The 25,418-nt window shown below is 44.4% G+C and overlaps 1 protein-coding gene across 6 annotated transcripts in view; it reads left to right on the plus strand.

Annotated features, from left to right (window-relative positions):
- Nucleotides 1-502: 502 nt before the first annotated feature.
- Nucleotides 503-25,418, plus strand: part of KCTD7 (potassium channel tetramerization domain containing 7) — a 69,886-nt gene continuing 44,970 nt past the window's right edge. For 4 of the 6 annotated variants that reach the window (XR_011026226.1, XR_011026227.1, XR_011026230.1 and 1 more), the window contains exons 1-2: nucleotides 503-628; nucleotides 8,608-8,921. Coding sequence is in view for 1 of the 6 variants with exons in the window: in XM_068268595.1 (XP_068124696.1) it covers nucleotides 8,634-8,921 (288 nt within the window). In the remaining 5 variants the exon portion in view is untranslated. Of the gene's footprint in view, nucleotides 718-8,607; nucleotides 8,922-25,418 lie in introns of all 6 variants that reach the window. The other 2 variants (XR_011026228.1, XR_011026229.1) reach the window with 2 other exon arrangements.

A 25,418-nucleotide genomic window follows, 5' to 3' on the forward strand; every position in this document is an offset into this window, starting at 1 on the left:
GGGGATCTTCCGTCCTCCATTTTGAAAATGGTTATTACCCATAACAGCCTTCTGGTCAGCACACAGTTAAACTGTAACATCGCCCACTTGAGCCATAGGGAAACATGGACATTACCTGGTACATCAGTTTTCCTCTCAGCTATAACTGACAGCAATTGCTATTTTACTGACAGCAACTGATATATTTCAGATCTGACAAAATGTTGTCAGAACTGGAAGAGATTATTGTCAGAAGAAAATGGTGAGCTTCTGAGAGGAACTGATGGCAAGGTAACTATGCAATGTTCATTTGAAGCTACCTCATGTGTTTATTTTAAATATTTTTACTCAGTACAGGTTCTCTTTAAATACCATTTTATTGGCTTACTGGTCCCACTGGCAGCACTTCAGCTCTCAGTAACGTGCTGGCGCCAGGCGTTCGCTGATTGGTTAGCTGCAGAGTCGCGTCCCGCCTGAGCTCCACGCCTCGGTTCAGCCTCTTTGTCCACTCGCTGCTGGGAACGTCACTGCTGTAGCCGGAGCGAGCGTTGAGTGTGTCTCGCTCCCGCGCGAGATTAGAGCAGGCCGGGGTTAAGATGGCGGCGCCCGTGCTAAGAGTGTCTGTGCCGCGGTGGGAGAGCGGGGCCCGGTATGTGGTGTGCGTCCTCGGCCTCATCTTGTCCTTTTACGCCTTCCACGTGGAGAGAGAGAAGGAGAGGGATCCCGGCTAACGAGTGGGTGCGCTGCTCAGGGTGGGGCAAACCCGGTGCTGCTGCTGCAGGGATGCTCAGCTGTGTTATGAGTCACTGGGCAGGAATTCCTCTGCGGGGTGTAGCATCTGTAGCTACCTAGATACTATCAACTGCAGAGTGTGGAATGATTACTTCTAGGGGGACTTGCTGTGATTGGACAAAAATGGCATTTTTTGTCACAGTTTTGTGTGAGGAGTTCAGTCACCATGTGTGTCCTCTATTAGCTGTCTATTGCTGTTATACCTTTAATCCCCATCTACACGATCTGTGCGATTCGATTACGCTTCTATTTACAATTAAATCCGACGTGTCCGATTACGATTTGATTTGAATCAATTCGATTTGCAATGGCAAATCGAATTAAATCGAATCCCGATCGGACATGTCGGATTTAATTGGACCGTAAATAGAATTGTAATCGAATCGCACAAAGAATTGTATCGTGTAGATTGGGCTTTAGGGCTCGTTCACACTAGGAGCTCATCCGAGTGTTTTGACGGATTGCGCCTAGTTTGCGTTTACAAAGGAAACATGAAAGTCTATTTTACTTTCATGTTAACTTTCACATTAGACAAAGCGTTCCAGAGCGTTACATTACAATGCATCTGGGAGCTTCGTAACGTCCAGCTGCAGCATTTTCCCCGTTGGGTAAATTAGAACTACCACCGCTAATCCGTGTCCCACCGCAACTTCTTGACGTCATGCTGCAGGCCAATAACGCTTGCAGGAAATTGGCTCCTGCACGCGATTGTTAATGTAAAAAGAGCCCTAAGTAAGTTGCCTTCTGTCGCCAGTTTTTGCTTGGCTGTCATGGCAGTGAGCTGGTAGTAGAGGCACATAGCCAGTCTGGCAGTTCCTGAGATAGTACTCCTCAGTAACTATTTCTATGAGTAGCTTGTAGTCAATTTGTAAGATTACATGGTCTGGAAACAGTTCCTGATTGCTGCACTCCCAAGAGGTGTTGATTATTGGAGCAATGGTTGATTGGAGGAGGGTCTGGAAATGTGCAGTGCTGAACACTAATAATGCTCACTGTTAACATAATAATTTATCCATATTCCAAAGATAACATGTCAGTGATTTGATGTATTGACGAGTAGTGCAATTTCTACCTCCTTTTGGTGCAATTCTAGATATACCACTTTACACTGCTAGTCTACTTGAGGTGACCCAGCGGGAAACCTTATAGGGAAATTCCACTATGTGATTGGGTTAATGGCGCACTCTCAAACTTTTAGGATTTGCTAAGGTCAGGGGTGGCAAAGTTGGTTTCTTTTTTTTTTTTTTTTTTTTTTTTATTTAGTTGCGAGCTGCATTCCACTTTCAGGGTGCATTCCTCTCGTTCTTCCCAGCAGAGCTGTAAGTGCATAATGACATGATTAACTCATCCAATCACTGCTTCCAGTGCTCATTTCCACAGCGGCATCATCTGGCACATGCTGTTGGTGGGTCACATGAAGCTACTGTGGCCAAGTAGATTGGTTGAGGTAAACCTATCATTATGTATCACTAGCAACTTTGCAGGGAGAGAGGAGGGCCGGATTCTATCGGTGGGCCGGATTAAAAAACACCAACAAGGTGTATATATCTCGCTGACCATAGTTTTCCCAGCCCAATCTTAGGTTGTAGTAGTAATAACACCCACACTATTTGGCCAATTACAACGCTTCAAGTTGTAGAAGGTGCTGTGATTGGAAAACTGTTCTTTATGAGGCTCCTGTTTGCCGGCCAGGCGCTTGCCATCCTCAGACGCAATATGAGATTTTTTGGACATAGGGTAATGCCACCATGTGCCAAATGTGACACAAGTGGTGTTAACAAACGTTACCATTCAGCTGCATGTTATTGTAGCAAAACGAGCTAAAAGCGTGCCTGAACTCAGATTTTCCTCTCTGCTCTAAAAGATAAGCAACAGCATAATAACCCTTAAAGAAAACATTTCTTGGTTACAGCTGCTACAAATCCTGCTATAAATCTGCAGTTTGTCTACTTTCTTCTTTCATGGAAGCAGGCATTGCTCACATCCTGTGTTTACCTATTACCTCTATGCAATGGCAGTCAGCTGACACAGCTCAGGGATCACATTTCAACTTGTGCATAGTTACAGTTGAGGTAGAATTAGACAGGCTAAACTCTCTAAATACATATTGAGTGCATTTCTCTATGCTTTTCTTTTGTTCTGTGCAAGAGTTCAGGTCCAATTTAACCTCCTTGCCGGTCTAAAAAATCCGGCAAGGAGGCAGCGCCGCACATTTTTTTTAAATTTTTTTTTTTTTTAAATCATGTAGCGAGCCAAGGGCTCGCTACATGATAGCCGCTAAGCGGCGGCATCCCCCCACCCACTCCGATCGCCTTCGGCGATCAGAGTATGCAGGGAATCCCGTTGAGAACGGGATTTCCTGCAGGGCTTCCCCGGTCGCCATGGCGACGGGCGGGATGACGTCACTGACGTCATGGACGTCGGGACGTCATAGGGAATCCCGATCCGCCCCTCAACGCTGCCTGGCACTGATTGGCCAGGCAGCGCAGGGCTCTGGGGCGGGGGGGAGCGACTCGGCGCGGCGGATCGGCGGCGAGGGGCGGCGATCGGAAGTTACAAGCAGCTAGCAAAGTGCTAGCTGCTTGTAACAAAAAAAAAATTATGCAAATCGGCCCAGCGGGGCCTGAGATATCCTCCTGCGCAGGTTACCCCGAGCTGAGCTCGGGATAACCGGCAAGGAGGTTAAAGAGACTCTGAAGCGAGAATAAATCTCGCTTCAGAGCTCATAGTTTGCAGGGGCATGTGTGCCCCTGCTAAACCGCCGCTATCCCGCGGCTAAACGGGGGTCCCTTCACCCCCAAACCCACCCCGGCAAAACTTGGTCGTGAAATTTTTTCTTCCTGGAGGCAGGGCTAACGGCTGCAGCCCTGCCTCTAGTCGCGTCTATCAGACGCGCATCGCCGCCTCTCTCCCGCCCCTCTCAGTGAAGGAAGACTGAGAGGGGCGGGGGAGAGGCGGAGGTACTCATCTGATAGACGTGCATGAGGCAGGGCTGCGGCGGTTAGCCCTGCCCCAATGCGGAAGCGCTCCCCGGCTGCACGGAGGGGATTTGGGGGTGATGGGACCCCCGTTAAACCGCGGGATAGCGGCGGTTTAGCAGGGGCACACATGCCCCTGCTATCTATGAGGTCTGAAGCGAGATTTATTCTCGCTTCAGACTCTCTTTAAAGAGGAGCTGTTAGGTATAGGGTCTCAGAGACAATAAACACATATATCAGTAGCTAAATATTGGCTGTACTTACATTACATATGCATTTCACTGTCCACGTTTGGATTTCACAGAATCTTTATATAGTATTTGCAGAGAATGATGCTCCTGACAGCTCATGGCAGGTTCCATGTTTGTCTGTCTCCTATGAAGCCAAATGTGTTGTCATGTCCTGCCTGCTTCCTGATGATTAGACTCACACAAAAGATCGGTAATGTAAAACACTACAGTGCAGTGAATATTAATTAGCCATGTGGCTGGGAACAATAGCGGACTCCTGCAGTGTACTCTGCTGGGAGTTTTTTCAGTGCTGCGGGCTGCTGCTTTTGTAACAAGAGCCCTGTAACTTATCACTAGCAGCCGAGGGGAGGGCCCCAGAATGCTTTGCTGTATGGTATGCGGCTCTCGTCTTCTTAAGAGCTTGGGTCTAACAGCTTTGCTGATAAGCACACATCAAAACTAGAGATTTTTAACTTCAGTAGTGCCTTTTTGGCTTCCTTCTAAACTGTTTAACACAGGAGAATAGAGGTTTAAATTAGCTTTTGCAGCCTGACAGTCATGCTACGTACACACATGCGACAACGATCGTTCGTTAAGAACGACGAACGAACTTTTAATTGATGAAAGAACGACCTAAGTAAAGATAGTTTTAAAATGTGTGTAACGATCTGATCGTTAGAACGAACGTTACATCACAGAAAGCAACTATTGCGCCTGCGCATAAAAATGAGAAGTTCCATGGAGAAATAGTGAAATGCGCATGTCAAGCCTAGTACGAACGATCGTTTCCAACGATGTACTACTTTTGCAAACGATCGTCGTTGGTTAAAATCCGCCGAGACAGAACTTTCTTTTGTAGCGATTTGGCTCGTTCGTCGTTTGCCTTAATAGTCGGTGGTTCGTTTTTTGTAACGATCGTCGTTGGTAAAGATCGGGGAACGATCGTTACAAACGACTATAGTCGCATGTGTGTACGCACCTTTACTCTTTAAGGCTGGGAAGTTGAACTGCTTGACAAACAAGCAGTTCAGCCATCTGTGAAAGAGGCCTTATTTTGGGTGGCTGAGGAACACCTGTCCTCTGTTGTGTGTTTTTTTTTTTTTTATTATTATAGTGTTCTATGTAGAGGTCAGTTCATTAGCACAAGAGTAGGATGATTTGCGCTCGGCCAACTGAAAAGGATTTATATTAAAGAGTACACAGTAGGAGCCAACACAGTGTTTCAGGTTACATTGCTTGTTTGATTAATTCTGTGTGTAGGCATCGGTAAACTACTGCTGAGAACAGTGTAATGTGCACATGAAACTGAGTGCTTCAGTCAAAGTTCATTCGCATTTGCTCCAAAACAACTGGTTTCTACAGGACAAAAGGAAGTAGCAGACTCAATTGATTTTGATTGGGTCAGCATACAAATTCAAATAATTTAATTGACCGTTTCAATAATTGTTGAAATGGTTAGTAAAGGTGGCCATACATCTATTGATTTTGCGGACCGATCAACCATCTGATTTGAATCAGATGAAAATTGGTGATGCAATAAGCATGCACATTCCGCTTATTTTAGACTGAAATCGGTTGAAGGTATCGATTGAGCAAGCTGGAAAATCGTGGGTCCACATATCTGTTTTCAAAAATATGTTTTGTCACTGCAGATTTGCTTTACAGGACAACTTAAGTTAGAGGTATATGGAGGCTGACATATTTATTTCCTTTTAAACAATACCAGTTGCCTGGCAGTACTGCTGATCTGTTTGAGTGTCATAGTGTCTGAAAAACACCAGAAACAAGCATGTGGCAAATTTTGTCAGATCTAACAATGTCAAAAACACCTATGGCTAAAATAATTAGAGGCAAAGGATTAGCAAGATAGCCAGGAACTGGTATTGCTTAAAAGGAAACAAATATTGCAGCGTTGATATCCCTCTCGCTTCAGTTATCATTTTAGCTCTATAGCTGTGAACAGGTAACAAATCCTTAAAGAGGCACTGTATTTAGCAGTCTTCAGCATTAAATTCTAAGCTGATTTGCCGCATCCCTTGCGGCACAACAAGTTATTTATGGCCCAGAAATAGCCCAGCAAAGTTCCATGGCTTGCATATTTTTGCTTCCTGGAAGAGGCAGAGTTGTGCGCGGTAGCTCTGCCTCTTCTCCAATCAATCTCCACCTCTTGCCTCCCTTCTCAGTCTTCTTTCTTTAAGACAGAGGGCATACAGGCATAGGGGGGTACAGACATCGGCCTTACAGCCGTTTCGCGGGGCTCCCACTTCTTCAGAGACCACAAGATGTGACATCTTGTGGTCTCTGAAGAAGCGGGAGCCCTGCGAAACGGCTGTAAGGCCGATGTCTGTACCCCCCTATGCCTGTATGCCCTCTGTCTTAATCCAATAAACCTAACTGCATGGAGTTGGTGCTGCGTCTCTAATCTACTTCCTATTTGATGACATTACTGCTGAAGCACATCCAGGTTGGGAGGATTAAGTGTGAAGCTGTTGGCTGTTAAATCTGGTGCTGACATTTTCTCTTCAATTCCTTCTTTAAGAGGGGCGGGGAGAGGCGGAGCTACTGCGCACAGCTCTGCCTCTCCCAGGCAGCAAAATCTGTGACTTGCAAAGTTTTGGAACTTTGCTTGGCTATTTCTGGGCCATAAATAACTTGTTCTGCCGTGGGGATGCATCAAATCAGAAAGTAAGGTAAAAAAAATTTCTTCAGTGTAAGGCCTGTACACACTGACTGATGTCATCGGATGACTTGTTCCCTCAGGCAACATTGCTGGGCCAAGGCTATACATATGCATAGTCAGCCTACAGGCTCACTACGTATTCTGTTTCAATTGGAGGAGGGCGGCAGAGGGCTGACGGGTCGGCAAAGCCTTGACATTTATTGGGCTGGGCATCGGTGAGTTCAAAGCAATTGAACGTTGCTCGACTGAATTGATCTGCCCGGCAGAATGCTGACCGAGCACCGATTGGGGGCCACTGTACACATGCCAGCTTATCGGCTGAGGCAAACCTTAAAGGCTTCCTCAGCCGTCTTTAATCTAGCATGTGTACGGGGCTTCAGAGTTAACTGGAGTCACAGACCTTTGAGCAGAGCAGTGCTAAATTGTACTATCACAGACCTTTGAGCAGTGCTATCGTTAAAAAAGTAGGCAGTTAAAATCTGTCAGAACTGACAGGTTTTGGGCCAGTCCATCTCCTCATGGGGTATTCTCATGGTTTTCTTTGTTTTCAACAGCATTTCCTGAACAGCAGTTTAACTGCCAAAATAGTAAGATACCAGCCAGCCTCCCTAATCACTTGCACACTATTTTGTCAGTTAACTGCCGTTCCGGAAATGCTTTTGAAAAAAAAAAAAAGAAATCCTTGAGAATACCCCATGAGGAGATGGACTGGCCCAAAACCTGTCAGATATGGACTGGCCCAAAACCAGTCCGTTCTGTCAGATTCTAACTGCCTACTTCTTTTTGCAGTAGTGGTCCTTTTTAAAGAGAACCCGAGGCGGATTTTCTAAATCTGAATAGGACACAGAGGCATGTTCTCTGCGCAATGACATGCCTCTGTGTCCTTCCGGTATTACCGCCAGTCCTCCCTGGGCTCTGCTGTCTTCCCTGAAAAATAGTGCCAGGCTAGCGACAATCTGCTTGTCGCTAGCCTTCTGTTTACCTTGTAAACCTGGTGCGTTCATGGTCTAGATGCGTCTTGTAGATGTTCTTTCTCCAGTTATTGTGTTGGACTTGTATCTCTTGTGTGCCCCTTTGTGTCCTCTATTGTCTCCCTTGTGTCCTCTGTGCCTCTTTTTGTCCCCGTGTCTTTTTTTTTTTCCCCCAGTGTCTTTTTTTTTTTTTTTTTTTTGTCCATGTCCTTTTGTGTCCTCCTGTTTGTCCCCCCCTTTGTGCCCTTTTTGTCCCCCTTTGTGCCCTTTTTATCCCCCTTTGTGCCCTGTTCGTCCCCCTTAATTCCTCCGTGTCCTTCTTTGTGTCCCCCTCCACTCTCCCATGCATAGTTTAAAAGCAGCGGCAGTGCATCTCTCCAGATCCATTGGCTCCTGCCCTACACATGACCAGCACTAGGGGAACAGTGAGGGAGAGGAAAGGTCTCTGATTGCCGTGGGAGACAATGTATCAAATGAGATGCACTGCCGCTGCATTTAACTATATATGGGGGAGGCACAAGGGACACAAAGGAGTACACATTACAATACAAGGGAGTTCCTGTCATCGCAGCTGTTAACATTGGCAGGCATTCAGGGACTTCCTGTATTTGGAATATAGTACAAAGATGCAGTGACTTTTTCTCCCCATTTTTAGGGGAGGAAAAGTGCATCTTATATTGTATACCCTTTACTGGTGAAAATCAGGCTAATCAAATACTGCTGCAGTTCAAGTATGTATAGACACACAATTATCATCTGGAATATTCCTTGGCAATTGTTCTTGATGACAGGTTTAGCAACCAGTGCTGTACAGACATGCTGCTTAACCATAGCCAAACAGCTTGGTTTTTTTTGTTTTTGGGGGGGGGGGGGGGGGGTTGGGAGTAGTGACAAAAGGCATGGGATGATAGTGCTTGCTTGTTGTTGCTTGTTTAATGTTATGTCATGATGGATTGCTAAACCATGTTCCTTTACAGGTCCTAACGTGGAGTAATGTGTGAAAATGGAGTCAATGGAATGCAGAGCCGTCATCCGGTTCCTGTATTTGAAGGGCCACACACCACAGGAGACGTTCGATGAGATGAAAGTCACATATGGGGAGGATGCACCATCATATGACATAGTCAAGCACTGGCATCTTCAGTTCAAGTGTGGTCATACCTCAGTGGAAACGGCTCCCATTCTAGGGCACCCACAATCTGCCATTGATGAAGACACCATCAGGCAAGTGGAAGCTGCCATTTTGGAGGATTGCCGCATAACCGTTAACCAACTAGCCCATGATGTCAAGGTCAGTGTAGGGTCTATAGAAAAAAACAAACAGTCCAACTTGAAAACAGACCAATAAAATAGAGCATTTGATTGTTCTGTTCTCTAGTTGCAAATATTTGCATAAATTAGCATAACAATTTGCATTGACTTGGAATTATTTGCCTCTGACTGACCATCACTACCAGACAGCTCACGCAAAACAGATAGGTTGAAGATTGCAACATTTTTCTGAGGGGTTGTACATTTATTTATGGTGTTTCCATTACGGAAAGGTCATGCTTCATGCATTCTTAGACCGTGGTAAGGATTGGCACGCATCAGTCGATGAACCAGTCGCAGACACTACAATGGACCATACAACGATTACAGCGAATACATTAATATGGATCTGATACTGCTGTGCCATAGTATTGACCCAGCTAAATGAGCTGTCAGGGATGGCAGGTGCAAAAATCCTGAAACATTTAAAGGGGAACAGAAGTAAGAGGTCTACGGAGGCTGCCATATTTATTTCATTTTAATCAATACCAGTTGTCTGGCAGTCCTGCTGGTCTATTTCTCTGCAGTAGTATCTGAATAACACCAGAAACCAGCATGCAGCTAGTCTTGTCAGATCTGACATTAATGTCAAACGCCTGATCTGCTGCATGCTTGTTCAGGGGCTATGGCTAATAGTATTAGAGGCAGAGAATCAGCAGGGCTGCCAGGCAACTGGTATTGCTTAAAAGGAAATAAACATGGCAGCCTCCATATACCTCTCTCTTCAGTTGTCCTTTAGGATACTTTTGCAGTAGTTCATATAGTATTGTTATAGGCAAAAATACTGGAACGTAATCATAATATTTTACTGCTAAAATCAAGTTTCTGACCCTTACCACTTCTGATAAGGCACAATAAGCATTTACCTAGAAGCGCCATTAACTTAAATTTTACTGATATATTGCAGTTGTCCATATGTATTTGAATAAAGTACAGATATTTGAATGTGTTATAGTATATTTTGACATAGAAAACGTATGGGTGCAAGCTGTGTAACGAGAGTGTGGCTTTGTTTGTCGTGTGTATCGATGGGTGGACTGTAAGGCACTAGATTGTTATGTATATTTAGAAAATGTAGGCTCTATACCAGGGGTGGGCAAACTTACCAGGCTGAAGAATGCAGCCTGCAAACCTCTGCACTTCTTCTTCCAGCTTTAGGGCTTGTTTCCACTGTTGCGACGCGATTTCGCCGGCATTCCGACGCTTGTAAAAACGCATGCGGATGCGTTTTCGCATGCGTTTTTACCCGCGATTTCGCGTGCGATTTCGCATGGCAGGGTTCCATGCGAAATTAACCATGACACTGCCAGGGCAAAATAAAATTGAAAAAGGTGCGAAATCGCGGGTAAAAACGCATGTAACAAACGCATGCGTTTTTACTATTAAATACATTAGCGGCGATTCACATGCATTCCACTCGCAGGCGAATTCGTTGGCTCTTTTGTGCGTTTTTTTTACCGCTGAAAAAAACGCACCTCAACAACGCTACAGTGGAAACAGGCCCATCCACTTGCATTACATGTGCGAATCTGCATGCGTTGGACGCATGCAGATTCGCGATAGTGGAAACGAGCCCTTAAACCTGCTACCACAAAAAAAAAAAAAAAAATGTAGCAGAACAGCATTCAAACAGTTAAATGCAGCACTTTGTTCTTCAGTGGAATACTCCTTGCTTCAGTGGGCAGTTGGCTGGAGATGACATCTTTTTGTTTACATTCCTTTGTCAGATACATTAAGTAAACATTACCCCCCCCCCCCGGGACCGCCTAATGCTGATGGGCGTCAAGTCCTGGGGCTGGGATTTGCAGGAGATCGCACGCAGGCTGCATGCGCATCTCCTACTCTGGGGATGGAGCTCCGCCCCACCTTCAATCGCCGGGAGACTGTAAAGACGGCGAAACCGCTGTCTATTTACATGTACAGTACTGGGGACAGCCGTGGGACACCGCTGTCCCTCTGGGGGACAAGAGTGGGAGAGAGCAGAAGCCTATGACAGCCGATCGCCATGATTGGCCGGCTGGGGGGAGGGGGGGATATGGAAAAAAAATAAATAGGAAAAAATAATGGCAAAAAAATAAATATTTATTTAAAAATAAACAACTTGGGGGTGATCAGACCCCACCAACAGAGAGGTCTGTTAGTGGGTGGAAAAGGTGTGGGGGGGGGGGGGGGGGGAAGAATCACTTGTGTGCTGTTGTGCGGCCCTGCAGCTTGGCCTTTAAGCTGCAGTGGCCAATTTAGTAAAAATGTGCCTGGTCTTTAGGAGGGTTTACCACTGTGGTCCTCAAGTGGTTAAAGCGCTGAAACTGAGCGCTCTCTCTGCTTCAAGTATGTGTGCAGTTTAGAAGAGATAGTTTTTAATGGATACATTTGGAGCCTTGTAATTTTGTAAACAGACAATTGGCCTCAATTCACTAAGCTTAACTCATGTCTTTAATAACTCTTCTGAGCTGTTTTACAGTTACCACAATTATATCACCATGGTGATAACTGTAAAGCAGCTCAGAAGAGTTATAAAGACAGGAGTAAGCTTAGTGAATTGAGGCCATTATTACTTGTGCACAGAAGCAAATATAACCGTATGGATAATTAAAAGTAGGAAAACACATTTTATTGAATGTTATGTCTACCTACAACATGTTTTTATAACATGTAGATAGCAGCAGCATTTGCAGCAATTATCTATGCGATGTCTTTTTTGATCGACAGGTCTTTTGATCTGAATATACTTGTATTTTGCAGCAGCCTGTCTAACGCATTTAACTGTTGAATGCAACAATGTTGAAACTGGTTTTGCGCTGTTAATTCTGACTTTGATCTTCCTGTGATAAGAGGTATTTTTGACTGTTACGTCCTAATCTTTATTACAGAATGCTTCCCCTTTTACGCATGAGGGTGTGTGATGTTAATGTGGTTAGCTCTACTCCATCTGTCATAGATTTGAGGGTCTATACAGTGGTGATGGAGGCATCCGATTGTGCCTGTCTCTACTTTTTTTTTTTTTTAATTTTTTTTTTTTTTTACTACTACAATTGACAGTGGTTTCTCGTGCTAGTGGATCTATGCATTGGTCTTGTCTTTGCCTTACTTTCTGCACCTTTCTTTTAGTGTCTCTCCTTGGTGGAGGTTTGCTTTTTTTCTGATTGTTTACCAAATGTGTTCTGTGAAATACTTTCAGGTAAGGTATAGTGCCTTGATAAAGTGACCCTTGGCCCTGAAACTTTGACTCACCGTATATACTCGCATACAAGCCGAGATTTTGACCCCCCCCCCCCCCAAAAGTGGGTCAAAAGTTGGGGGTCGGCTTGTATGCGAGCCATGTGGTTCCCCGTGCCCCCCCCGCTGCTATTACCTTAGCCGCCGCTGCTTATTTTATTCCCCTCTCCTGCACGCTCCATAATTCACAGCAGCGCTCTTCGCGGCTGCTGTCCGTGATGAGGCGGAGAGCAGTTCCCATAGCAATGGCGATACACATCGCCGCTACAGGAAGCCGCGCTCTCTGCTTCCTGCTTCATCAGACAGCAGCCGTGAAGAGCGCTGCTGTGAATTATGGAGCGAGCAGGAGAGGGGAATAGAAGAAGCGGCGCCGGCTAAGGTAAAAGCAGCGGCCGCAGGGGGTTATGATACTGGGCACTATACTAGCTATACTGGGGCACTATTCTAGGGCACTAACTACCCATACTGGGCACTTAACTAGCTATACTGGGACACACTAGGGGAATAAGGCGGCCAGCATTTCCTACCCCCGGCTTGTATGGGGGTCAATCATTTTTTCCAGTTTTTTTAGGTAAAGGGGGGGGGGGGGGGCGGCTTATATGCGCGTATATACGGTAATACCCCAATAAAAGATTTTACTTAATACGCTTAAGGTTTAATTGAAAGTATCCCTAGCATAATGTGCTCAGACTCGGAATTAGTTGCTTGTAGAACTTGCTTCAACCACTTTTATAGTCTACTGCACCCTATATTTCCCAAGTGATTGTGACCTTAAGATTGTCTGGAATCCACATATGAGATTTTACCCTGACAACCAACTGTGATTTTGAAGTCCATCAATTCACTGCATTAATCACATCCTTGTCATTCGTCTGCATTAAAATGCACCTGGTTTAAAAATGGGTTCCCAAAGTAACTACAGAAACTATAAAAAACAGGAATAATTCAAATAAGGCTATATATTTTGTTTTCATGTACCATCAACCCTCCCAAAAGGTTTCAAAATGTATTGCCACTGCATTGTCAGTACACAACTGCAAACCGGAATCGAGAACAAATCCTCCTGTCATGACTTATCTGTGTGATCAGCGCAGTGTTAGACTTTAATCTACACAAACCAACAAACCAGAGTGTAGAGTCTTCCCCCTAATATAAGGGAAACAGGTACTTTCAGGGTAATATAGTTCAAACAAAAATACCAATAAGTTAACTGATGAATTCCAGTTAAATGTATTGTTTATAGCCATTAATGACAAACTGAGCAAAAGAATTGACAATTTCTCAAGAAACAGAACAGTCTCATAAACATAACATTTATATGTAATTCAATGAAAATGACACAAATATGTAGACACTATATCTGTGTTGAATTAAACTACGGTAGTTGTACACCAAGACTCTCTCCTACCCTCGGGCTACAAACCCCGTTCTAACAGATTGGAGTCTCTAATGCTGGGAATACACAGTTTGTTTTTGAGGCAAATAGATGGTTCGATGGATAATTTCAGACATGTCTGATCTCCCTTTCGATCCTATCGCCACTCAATTTATGATAGAAGTGAGTGGAAAAAGATAAGAAAAAAATGAGCGGAAGATAAGAGAATCGACTGCAGAATCGAGCGGCAAAAACGATCGAGAGGAGAATTGAGCGCCAGAAACGAACCGTGTATTCCCAGCATAAAAGGGCCTTCCAATTTAACATTTCAAAAAAGTGGAGCTGGACACAATCTCAGGAAGGTGAAAGCAAGACTCTTAATTCCAAGGAACTGAAAGGACCCCAGCATCCATGGCAACCCAAAAGACTGGAACAGACAGAAGCTTACTTGAATTCTTCCATGTAATTTCATCTTATTTACTGCTATGATGTATTTTTTAGATATTTTTTTGTAATTTTTCTGTAATCTTTTATTGCACTATTTTTTAATTTTTTTAAATTGTATAAATGTTTATTTCCTGTTCTGTACATACATAGCATTGAATCTGCCTCTCGGTACTGTAAAAATTTTGTTTTTTGCATAAAGGAAAGGATTAAACCAAAGATGTTTTGCATAGCTTTTTCTATTCAGGCGGTGTCCTTGTATAGACCCGGGGTGGCAAGTGATTTCATTGTTTAAGCAGCGGCTGTCTGACTCCTTTCTCAGCCAGCTGGTACATAGATTGTGGTCCCCAGTGCTGGAAAATCTGTGTAGGGTGAGGCTATGTGGTGCTGCCTAGCATGTTTGTGACACCTGCTGCCCAAAAGTTCTATCATTAAAATACCCCAAGAACTGTTTCCAGTTAAAGAGACACTGAAGCAAAAAAAAAAAAAAAAAATATGGTGAATTGGTTGTGTACTATGAATAATTACTAGAAGATTAGCAGCAAAGAAAATATTCTCATGTTTTTTTTTTTCAGGTATATAGTGTTTTTTCTAACATTGCATCATTCTATAATGTGCGCAGATTACACAACACTCTGCATTCAAAATGAGTCTTTCAGAGCAGTCTGTGAACTAATGACCTCTCCTCTAGCAGAGGAAAAGTAAATAGTTCAGGAACAGTTGATAATAAAAGTCAGAAAACAGCCCTCTCCACGACTTTGAAAGTCGTAGAGATTAATCGCTTTTTTGCATAGAGATAACTGGAGTTTCTTAACTCTTCCTGTACTGGAAACAATTAGACTGATGTATCTGATCTTAATGTTTTATTTCTTAGCTGTACTACACATACAAATCATAATATCATAATTTTTTTTCGCTTCAGTGTCTCTTTAAGTAAACCCTCTTTACACTAGCAAACATGCAGTCTTACAAGTGTAACCTAGCAAATAATATTGGCAAGCTCCTGGAAAAGAATCCTTCCCATAGGCATAACCTTGATGGAAAGTAAGCGATACATCATTTGCTGATACTTTCTTGTGCAATAAGAAGAAATTAATTTGATCTCTCAATTTAACAATTTTACTGATGTACCAGATCAGTGCAAATACCCCAAGAGTGTATGACTTTGGGCTCCGGTATGTTGAAAAGAAACTACTTATTCTAAAATCAAAAAACATGCATGACATCGGACAACCCATTGGTAAACAATGATTAAAATAAAATCCTGCATCAAACTGGAAACCTTACGATGAAAAGCTACCTTAATGTTCAAAGATGAAAACCTGACTTGATGTCAGTCTTAGCCATCAAAGCCCCCAAACCAAAAGAATTAACGAAACAGCTTGATCAAAACTAAGCTATTGAACCCACACCTACTCATCAGTTACTGACGTTTAGAGAACCACCCTTCGCTCACAAAACTTTGTGTATCAGACGATACTCTCATACTTCTGACTATCTCAGTCAGCAACAAAGAATGAAAGAAAAGGGCCCAACTGGCCTACCCGCATCTAACTCTTCCTATGTAAATTAACATGCATAACATCTTTCATATATTGAAGTCCCCCCCCCCCCCCCCCCCCCCCAATATGCCGATAAAAGGTGGAACAAAAAAGCGATCCTGAAAACTAATACTTGAAAGCTCAGCTGGTTGGTTGGGAAACCATTTAAGCCAAGGTCTTCCATTTTCAAATTGCTCGTACCCTTTAAGAAATGGCTCACAAAGTGGACAAATTGTTTGGCACTGGTATTTTCCTCAAAAGCCGTCTCCTCTGTAAAGAAATCCTCATAAAAAAAATAAAATCAGTTCAATGGTCCAAAATTACAATAAGCCCCTAAAATGATGTTCACAGTCTGAAGCAGGCCAACCTGTTTTTCAGAAAGTTTCTCACCGTATGCAAAAGGACAGTAACCAGTTTTAGAATGCCCTGGCGATCGGCCTTCTGTCTTTTTTTTTTTTTTTTTTTTTTAACAAGAAATTTTAAGTGTGGAATGAAGCAACAACAAAATATTAAATACATCTTTTCTATAATAGAAAGGTGACATCCCAGGGGATGTGCTACTGCATGATGGATGTGAAAAAAGGGGGGGGGGGGGGAATTGAAGAATTCTCCTGCCCTGAAGGGGAATATTGCACTGGAATATAGATGGTCAGTGAGATGCTAATCATTTCAACTTGCACACAAATTTAATGTAAATTGTATGCAGCTTGGTTTTGGCCAATCGGATACACTTCCTGCTAATTTTGATAGGCCATTTCCAAGCTGTATCCAGTTTGCATACATGCCACAATCATTAGTATCTCACCAGCCATCTCCATGTAGGACTAATCTGTTTTGGAATTCTAATGATGGATACCTGTCAGCTTGATTGACTGATCAACCGTCAATCATTCACTTTTAATTCTGATAAGGCCTGGCAATGTTCTGGTTCTTCCCAAAGCAATTCCTCTGTTCGCAGTGCAAGAAACTTGTCTAAAGTTGAATATAAAACTTACTCTTACACATAAAGCTGAAAGAAAAGGCTGGTGTAAGTGAAATGAATGAAGACGTCATTGTGATGGTCATGTCCCCCCCCCCCCCCCCGCGAGTGACACCCGCAAAACGGTCGCCCGCAAACTGACTGACATCGCAATCGCCCGCAACCCGACCGACATCGCAATCGCCCGCAAAACGACCAACATCACAATCACCTGCAGACCGACATCGCAATCGCCCGCAAAATGACCGACATCACCTGCAAACCGCCCGACATCGCAATGGCCCGCAAAACGACCGACATCGCAATCGCCCGCAAAACGACTGACATCACAATCGCCCGCAAACCGACCGACATCGCAATCGCCCGCAAACCGACCGACATCGCAATCGCCCGCAAAACGACCGACATCGCAAGCACCCGCAAACCGACCGACATCGCCATCAACTCCAAAACGACCGACATCGCATTCGCCCGCAAAATGACCGACATCGCAATCGCCCGCAAAACTACCGACTTCGCAATCGCAAGCAAACCGACCGACATCGCAATCTCCGGCAAAACGACCAACATCGTAATCGCCCGCAAAACGACCGACTTCACAATCTCAAGCAAAACGACCGACTTCGCAATTGCAAGCAAAACGACCGACATCGCAATCGCAAGCAAACCGACCGACATCGCAATCGCAAGCAAACCGACCGACATCGCAATCGCCCGCAAAACGACCGACTTCGCAATCTCTGGCAAAACGACCAACATCGTAATCGCCCGCAAAACGACCGACTTCACAATCTCAAGCAAAACGACCGACTTCGCAATTGCAAGCAAAACGACCGACATCGCAATCGCAAGCAAAACGACCGACATCGCAAACAAAACGACCGACATCGCAATCGCAAGCAAAACGACCGACATCGCAAACAAAACGACCGACATCGCAATCGCAAGCAAAACGACCGACATCGCAATCGCAAGCAAAACGACCGACATCGCAATCGCAAGCAAAACGACTGACTTCGCAATCGGACGCAAAACGACTGATTTTGCAATCGCAAACAAAACGACCGACATTGCAATCGCAAGCAAAGGACCGACATCGCAATCGTCTGCAAAACGACTAACATCGCAATTGCAAGCAAAACGACTGACATCGCAATCGCCCCCAAAACGACCGGCATCGCAACCGCCCGCAAATTGAATGACATTGCAATCATCCGCAACCCCCCGCGACTGACAACGCAATCGCTCGCACAGCTCCCCCCACCCCAACTGACAGCGAGATCACACGCAACCCAGACATGATCGCTCCCCGCTGAGTGCCTAAAACACACGATGCGTTTTCCCGCTCGATCCGCGGGTCGATTAGATTATTTCCAACATGCTCGAATCGGATTTCGATCGTTCCTGCTGTCGATTTGGCATAATTAACATGTTGGAAATAATCGAATCGATCCCGATTGACCCGCGGATCGAGCGGGAAAACGCATCTTGTGTACCGAGCATAAGACCAGAGACTCGTAGGAGTGTCTGAGGGCTGGGACTTGGGAGGGTTAATGTATAATTAATCAGGAAGCAGGGTAAGGGAGGATATGACATCACAATTGGCTTCAGACAAGACAGACAAACATGGAACCTGCCATGAGCTGTCAGGAGCATCATTCTCTGCATATACTACATAAAAATTTTGTGAAATCCAAACGTGGATAGTGAAATGCATATGTAATGTAAGTACAGCCAGTATTTAGCTACTGATATGTGTTTTTTGTCTCTGAGACCCTATACCTAACAGCTCCTCTTTAAAGGACCTCTGTAATTAAATAAACCTTCCTTTTATTACTATAGCAATTTTAAAGAGGCTCACTGCAGACAAAGAAGTGGCAACCTGAAATCAGATTGCAATTTTTTTTTTTTAAATTTCTTTATAAACTGACAAACTTTTCAGTCACACTACGCTTGGACGCTTGGATTAGAATTGTGTCTGAGCATCCCTACTACTAAGTTGATGCAGGATTATGCGATAAAACCGCTAAAATTCTGACAGGTTCATACGGTCAGTTTTCAAGCTGCATACATTGGCAGACAAAAAGCGCTGCGGAATATGTTGGCGCTATATAAATAATAATAATAATTTACATAATCCTGCATCAACTGAGAATTATTTGCATCTCATTCACCATCCCTAGTTAATAGAAATAAATCTATATTGCATACACCTCAATCGGCTTAAACAAATATTCAAAACAGATGCAACATAAGTAGCTGTGTTACAATTCCCATTTTTGCACCACCTCTGATATCCCTGTAAGTGATACCACATCTGAAACCAAGTGCTAGAAGCAGAGCAAAAATAAATGTGTGTGATTTACTGAAGAGAATCAGCAGATTCCACCTGTGACTTCATGACAGTTCTGTACAAGATAACCTCTGGGGTGATGTGACAGACACAATTAGATAACATAATAACAGTCAAGGAGATAAACTGTGTATGCATATAGCTGTTAAATCTCGGCGCTGACAGCTGCACAGTCTTTCTTTTCCTGGTTGTCATTGCCAGTAGCTGATGATCATCACTCAGTGAGGAGAGGGCAGGCACAGCATGAGCATGCACAGGCTGTGACCTCACAATGTCTGGATCACACCACAGCCCTCCCCACCCCCAACTCTGACAAGCGAGCCCCCAGGCAAGAGTGATGGTGGTAGTCTCGGGGCAGTTACAAGATAGAGAAACCCCAGATGACGCAATGTCGAACACTGATGCTGAGGATGAGCTGATTGAGCCAAAAACGCCAACCCCGGGAAACGTTGCTTTCGTCCTCCACAGCAAGCTGCCCCCTTTGCAGGTAAGCACTTCACTTTCCAGTGGCCACTCTCGGTGCTGTACCAGTCAGAGCATACTCTCCTTTCCAAGCATAGTTTGGGAAAAGGGCTATGCCTAAGCTTCTGTTCACCGCACCTTCCAATCAGAAAAAGGGAAGGAGGTGTTGCCAGCCTATTACTAAACACACCTCCCCTTTCTGTATGTGTGGATGGGGGCACATAGTTTCGACAGCAGATCCTCCTGGGAAAAGAGACATTCTATCGTTTGGGGGGGGGGGGAGATTATGGAGAGTAACTGCTATGATACTTTTGACACTGCTTCCCTAAAAATAAATGCATTTCGGAGCCTGTTTATATACTTAAACCTACACTACTGTAGTGTTTGTGTGTCATTACAATAGATAGTGGTGTAGGAGCAGGCAATGCTGAAAAGGCCTGTAACCCTCCACTACGTCATAATTGCCAAATTAGCTGGTGCTTGGCAAACCCACCCAATATCCTGCGCACACTGCCAGACCATAGGACCAGATCCACACTAAGGGCTGGTGCACACCGAGCGGCTTTTTCAGCGTTTCTGCTGCCGCTTGCGGCTGCGGATATGCTTGGTCAATGTATCTCAATAGGGTGGTTCACACCAGAGCGGGAGGCGTTTTGCAGAAACGCATACTCCCGGGTGAGGCATTTTTTGGATTGCGGATGCGTTTCTGCCTCAATGTTAAGTATAGGAAAAACGCAAACCGCTCTGAAAAACGCCTGTTCAGAGCGGTTTTGCTGGCGTTTTTGTTACAGAAGCTGTTCAGTAACAGCTTTACTGTAACAATATATGAAATCTACTACACCAAAAACGCTTCACAAAACCGCAAAATGCTAGCTGAAACGCTACAGAAAAAGAAGAAAAAGCGTTTCAAAATCTGCTAGCATTTTGCGGATCTGCTAGCGGTTTTTGGTGCGCACCAGGCCTTAGTGCTTTTCTGAGCACTTTGTGATTGATTAGTGCTTTCTGAGCGCTTTTTAAAAATCTCCTCCATTCACTTTCATTAAAAATTGCCGCGATCATGTATGTGAAAAATCGTGGCGATTTTTACCGCGATTTTAATGAAAGTGAATGGGAGAGATTTTCAAAAAATCGCTCATCAATCACGAGCACTCAGAAAAGTGCTTAGAGTGTGGATCCGGCCTAAGAGCCCCTTTCCACAAGTGGCTGAACTGCGCACTCAGTGAGCAGTTATCAGACAGCAGCAAGCAGTTGAGGGTTCAACAGTCTTTTTACTGCCTATGATGAACTGCTCGTGGAAAAGGTCCCTAACAGAGGCTCCCACTGGGGCTTTGTGATTTTAAAAGCTCTTGCTAATGTTATCCTATGTGTGTGTTCACACTGGAGCAAAGTGGTTTTGTAAAAATCCCCCATAGCATTGCATTAGCAAGAGCTTTTAAAGAGGAACTCCAGTGAAAATAATGTAGTAAAAAAAAGTGCTTCATTTTTTACCATAATTATGTATAAATGTTTTAGTCAGTGTTTGCTCATTGTAAAATCTTTCCTCTCCCCGATTAACATTCTGACATTTATTACATGGTGACATTTTTACTGTGGGCAGGTTATGTAGCTGCTCCTAGCTGTTTTGGCTGTTAGAGACAGCTGTAAACAGCCAATTCCTGTCTGTGAACATTGTTACATTGTGGCAGTTTTCCCAGAGTACCGCGGTACTCAGAGCTTCTTGTGGGAGGGGTTCAGCACAAAATCAGTCATTAAGCGCCCCCTGATGGACTGTTTGTGAAAAGCATTATATTTCTCATGTAAAAGTGGGTATCAGCTACTGATTGGGATAAAGTTCAATTCTAGGTTGGAGTTTCTCTTTAAAATCTTTTAGTGTGCACCAGCCCTAACTCAGCCTTTGAATGCATTTGTAACAGAACTTGAATTTGTAGGGGGTTAACTCGCTGCCTCTGTGTACTGAGCTCCACGTCACGTTCCATCTCTCTGATGCTTTCTTCTTCACAGCTGGATGAAAGAAGTATCGGAGAGGTGGAATGCAGCGCACAGAGGTTGCGACAAGGGTGAACTAACACCCCCTCCCCACTGTGGTCCAGAATCTCACAAATGTGAGTGCCTTTGTCACATTTTTTATGAATACTATAATTTTCATGGGACAACACTGTAGATGTGCACTTTGATACAATGTAAAATAGTCAATGTACAGCTTGTATATACGTGTAAATTTGTTGTCCAGTCAAAATAACTCATCACGCAGCCATTAATGTTTACATCTCAATCAACAAAAGTTAGTACATCCTTAAAGAGGAATTTACCAAAAAATAGTAGTAGGGGGGAAAATACATGGCTAAGTGAGAAGTTTAAAAAAAAAAAAAAAATTAGAAAGACCAAGAAATGATTGATATCCGCCATGTAATTCATTCATGTTATTTGACTCACAATGAGCCAGCATGTCATCTTCTTCCCTACTTGCAGACAAGAACTGACATTATAACCACACCCACTAACGACGTGATAGGCTAAAAGGTTATATCTATGCACAGAGGGAGATATTGGACTGGTTATTTGGCAGTTGAAAGCAGCTGTTGTTTCTTACAGTGCAACAATGTTCACAGAAAGGAAACTGTCATGACCTTGTTCATAACATCACACTGTGGGAGGAGTTTCACCACAATATCAGCCAAACAGAATTACACCCACACCCGTTGATCTATTTGAGAAAAGGTAGTAATTTCTCATGGGAAATGTGGTATCAGCTGCTGATTTGGGATGAAGTTCAACCCAGGCTTAAAGGGGAGCCACAAGCTATTTATTTATAGATTAATAATTGGCAGTTGACCAGCGGCGAGAAACATGGGGGCTTCAGTGACGGCGTGGGACTTGATAGCTGCAGGGGGCCAGTAGAAGCCCCAGGTGAGTGACACTTTTGTTTTTTAAAAAAAATCCACAGAACCCCTTTAAACTTAACTGAGCCTAAAAAAAATTGTTTCACTTACCTGGGGCTTCCACCAGCAGATGTCCTGTGCCCGTGCTGTCACTCACCGATCATTCGGTCCACCGCCGTAGCTCCGTTTAATTTTTCCTTTGACTGATCAGTAGCCGAGCAGTGCGGCTTCACGCATCCTGGATCATGCAAAAAGTGTTACAAGGTGTGAATGGGCAGCAGATGTTTTATTTGATGTTATTGCACTCAGGGCTGTGGAGTCGGGACAAAAATCATCCAACTGAGTTTGTGAGACCACCGACTTTGACACCTCTAATTTACATATAATAATCTTTTTGAGTGAAAGTATGCATTTCATCACTGCCAGAGCTTAGGAATTTTAAAGCTATGTTAACATGGCATCTGCTTTTGGGAACAAAACTAGTCTCCTGGCCGGGAAGCTGACACTCTACCTTGTCGGCCATCCGGGTCTGTCATTGCAGAGAACTCTTTGAATTGTTGTGCTACATAAAGATGTCCTAGGCTATAATGAGATTGCCAACATCCTGAAACTGAGCTGAAGCATGGTGACCAAGACCATACAGTGGTTAATCAAGACATTTTCCACTTAGAACAGGCCTGGCCAAGGTCAACTGAAGAAGCTGAGTGTGCAATCTCAGTGTCCTATCCAGAAGTTGTCTTTTGAAAATAGGCATGTGAGTGCTGGCAGCATTGCTGCAGAAGTTGAAATGGTGAGTTCAGCCTGTCTGTGCTCAGACCATATGCCACACACTGCATCAGATTGATCTGCATGGCTGTCATCCCAGCGGGAAAACTCTTCTAAATATGATGTACAAGAAAGCCAGCAAACCATTTGCTGAAGAAAAGCAGAATAAGGACATGGATTACTGGGGCCTTGTCCTGAGGTCTGAGACTAAGATAAACTTCTTTGGTTCAGATGATGTCAACCATATTTGGCAGCAACCAGGTGAGGAGTACAAATACAAGGGTGCCTTGCTTCCAGTCAAGCATGTTGATAGGAGTGTCATAGTTTGGGGTTGTGAATGCTGCCAGTAATGGGGAGCTACAGTTCATTGAGGGAACCATGATTGTCAACATGTACTGTGACATAATGAAACAGAGCAATGACCCTCTCCCTTTGGAAACTGGACCACAGGGCAGGATTCCAACATAACTACCCCAAACACACCTCCAAGACAACCAGAGGGTAACAGTGCTGGACTGGCCAAGCATGTCTCTAAACCTAATTCCTATTGCACAAGATCACTAACATTCACCAGATTCGTCATGGAGTGGAAGAGCATTCCAGTGGAAACCTGGGAACTTTAAGCTCAAGAAAGTTAAGTTTGCACTGTAAAACAATGGTAGGCAATAAAGTATTGACACTTTGGGCACAATATTGACATTCTTCACTTTTGGTTGTACTTAAGTTTGTTGCCCTAACGGTTTAGACATTAATGGCTCTGTGTTAAAGGGAAGGTTCAGGGAGGGTAGTGAAAAAATAAAAATCAATTTCCACTTACCTGGGGCTTCCTCCAGCCCGTGGCAGGCAGGAGGTGCCCGCTCCGCAGGCTCCCGGTGGTCTCCGGTGGCCGACCCGACCTGGCCAGGCCGGCTACCAGGTCGGGCACTTCTGCGTCCCACGCGGGCGCGCTGACGTCATCGGACGTCCTCCGGGCTGTACTGCGCAGGCACAGTAGTTCTGCGCCTGCGCAGTACAGCCCGGAGGACGTCCGATGACGTCAGCGCGCCTGCGTGGGACGCAGAAGTGCCGGACCTTGGAGCGCAGAAGAGCCCGACCTGGCAGCCGGCCTGGCCAGGTCGGGTCGGCCACCAGAGACCACCGGGAGCCTGCGGAGCGGTGGCGAGGGCACCTCCTGCGTGCCACGGGCTGGAGGAAGCCCCAGGTAAGTGGAAATTGATTTTTATTTTTTCACTACCCTCCCTGAACCTTCCCTTTAAGTTATTTTGATGGGACAGCAAATTTACACTGTTATACAAGCTGTACACGCAGGGACGAAACTAGTAGCCACCCGGCCCCGCTCGGGATGAAAATAGGTTGCATCCTCAATCGCGCATGCTGCAAGATGTTACTTGATCAGGTGCGCGGCAGTAATGGCGTGCAATTTCCAGACAATCAACAATCATGACAAAACCCTGGACAGTGTCTCCCCTAATGTAAATTTTTCCCTGTGCCCTGTGTAAAGTGTATACATTACCTGTCCGCTGCCTGTGCTTGTCTCTCCGCTGCTCCAGGTGCATTCTCCTCTCCATACACGTGTCCCACATGATTTCCTAGTAAGGGCGCGCATGTGACGTCACACTAGGAAACCAAGTTGGGCGCGCGTGTATGCAGAGATGGAATACCTGAATCCAGCGGGGAACAATCAGAGGCCGCGGAGAGGTAATGTACACACTTTACACGGGGCACTGGGGGGACATTGACTTAGGGGACAGCGTCAAGGCAGAAGTAATACGGCGCACAAGGCTGATTCGCAAGAGATTTCAAGCTGAAATTGATTGAAAATCCGCCTGTGGTGTGTGGGCAGATGACAGATCTCTCTCTTACCAGATTTGATAAAAGAGAGATTTGTCTCTTGGTCGAATCTGTCCATACATCGCTAGATGTATGGCTACCATTATAATTTACACTAACGTAATTTACCTTCTTCAATTTTTGGTTTTTAAATATTTGACCTTTTTTGTAACCTCGTGCAAACACAGCAATAAATTATTATTATTTTTGTAAATCTAGTTCTCTTCCCTTTTGAGAAGCACCCTGTGAGATGTTAACACCAGTAAATCATGAGATAAGTATATAACTAAAAGTGTTAGATAAAACATATTAAAATGCTAAGGCTAAGAAAATATGCCGGATTAAAGTAAGCTGAGAATCCAGCATGAGTTAAGGAGCCCTCTGATGTTGCCAGAAGATCTGGCATGATGTACCTTTAGTGATATCTGACCGAACGTCGAGTGCTTTTTCCTACTCGCCCCATCTGCCATAAGCCGCCTTGTTGTGCACGATGTGTCATCCCTCCTCCCCTTCCATAGCAACAAATGACGCGTCTGTACGGAACTTAGCCTTAAACTGTCACCAACATATATCGGGTCCAAATAAGTGATTTTATATACGTAGTTCGAAGTCTTTTCATGAATGAAACCTAAT

The sequence above is a fragment of the Hyperolius riggenbachi genome, chromosome 2 (assembly GCF_040937935.1).
Source record: "Hyperolius riggenbachi isolate aHypRig1 chromosome 2, aHypRig1.pri, whole genome shotgun sequence".
NCBI classification, from domain to species: domain Eukaryota; kingdom Metazoa; phylum Chordata; class Amphibia; order Anura; family Hyperoliidae; genus Hyperolius; species Hyperolius riggenbachi.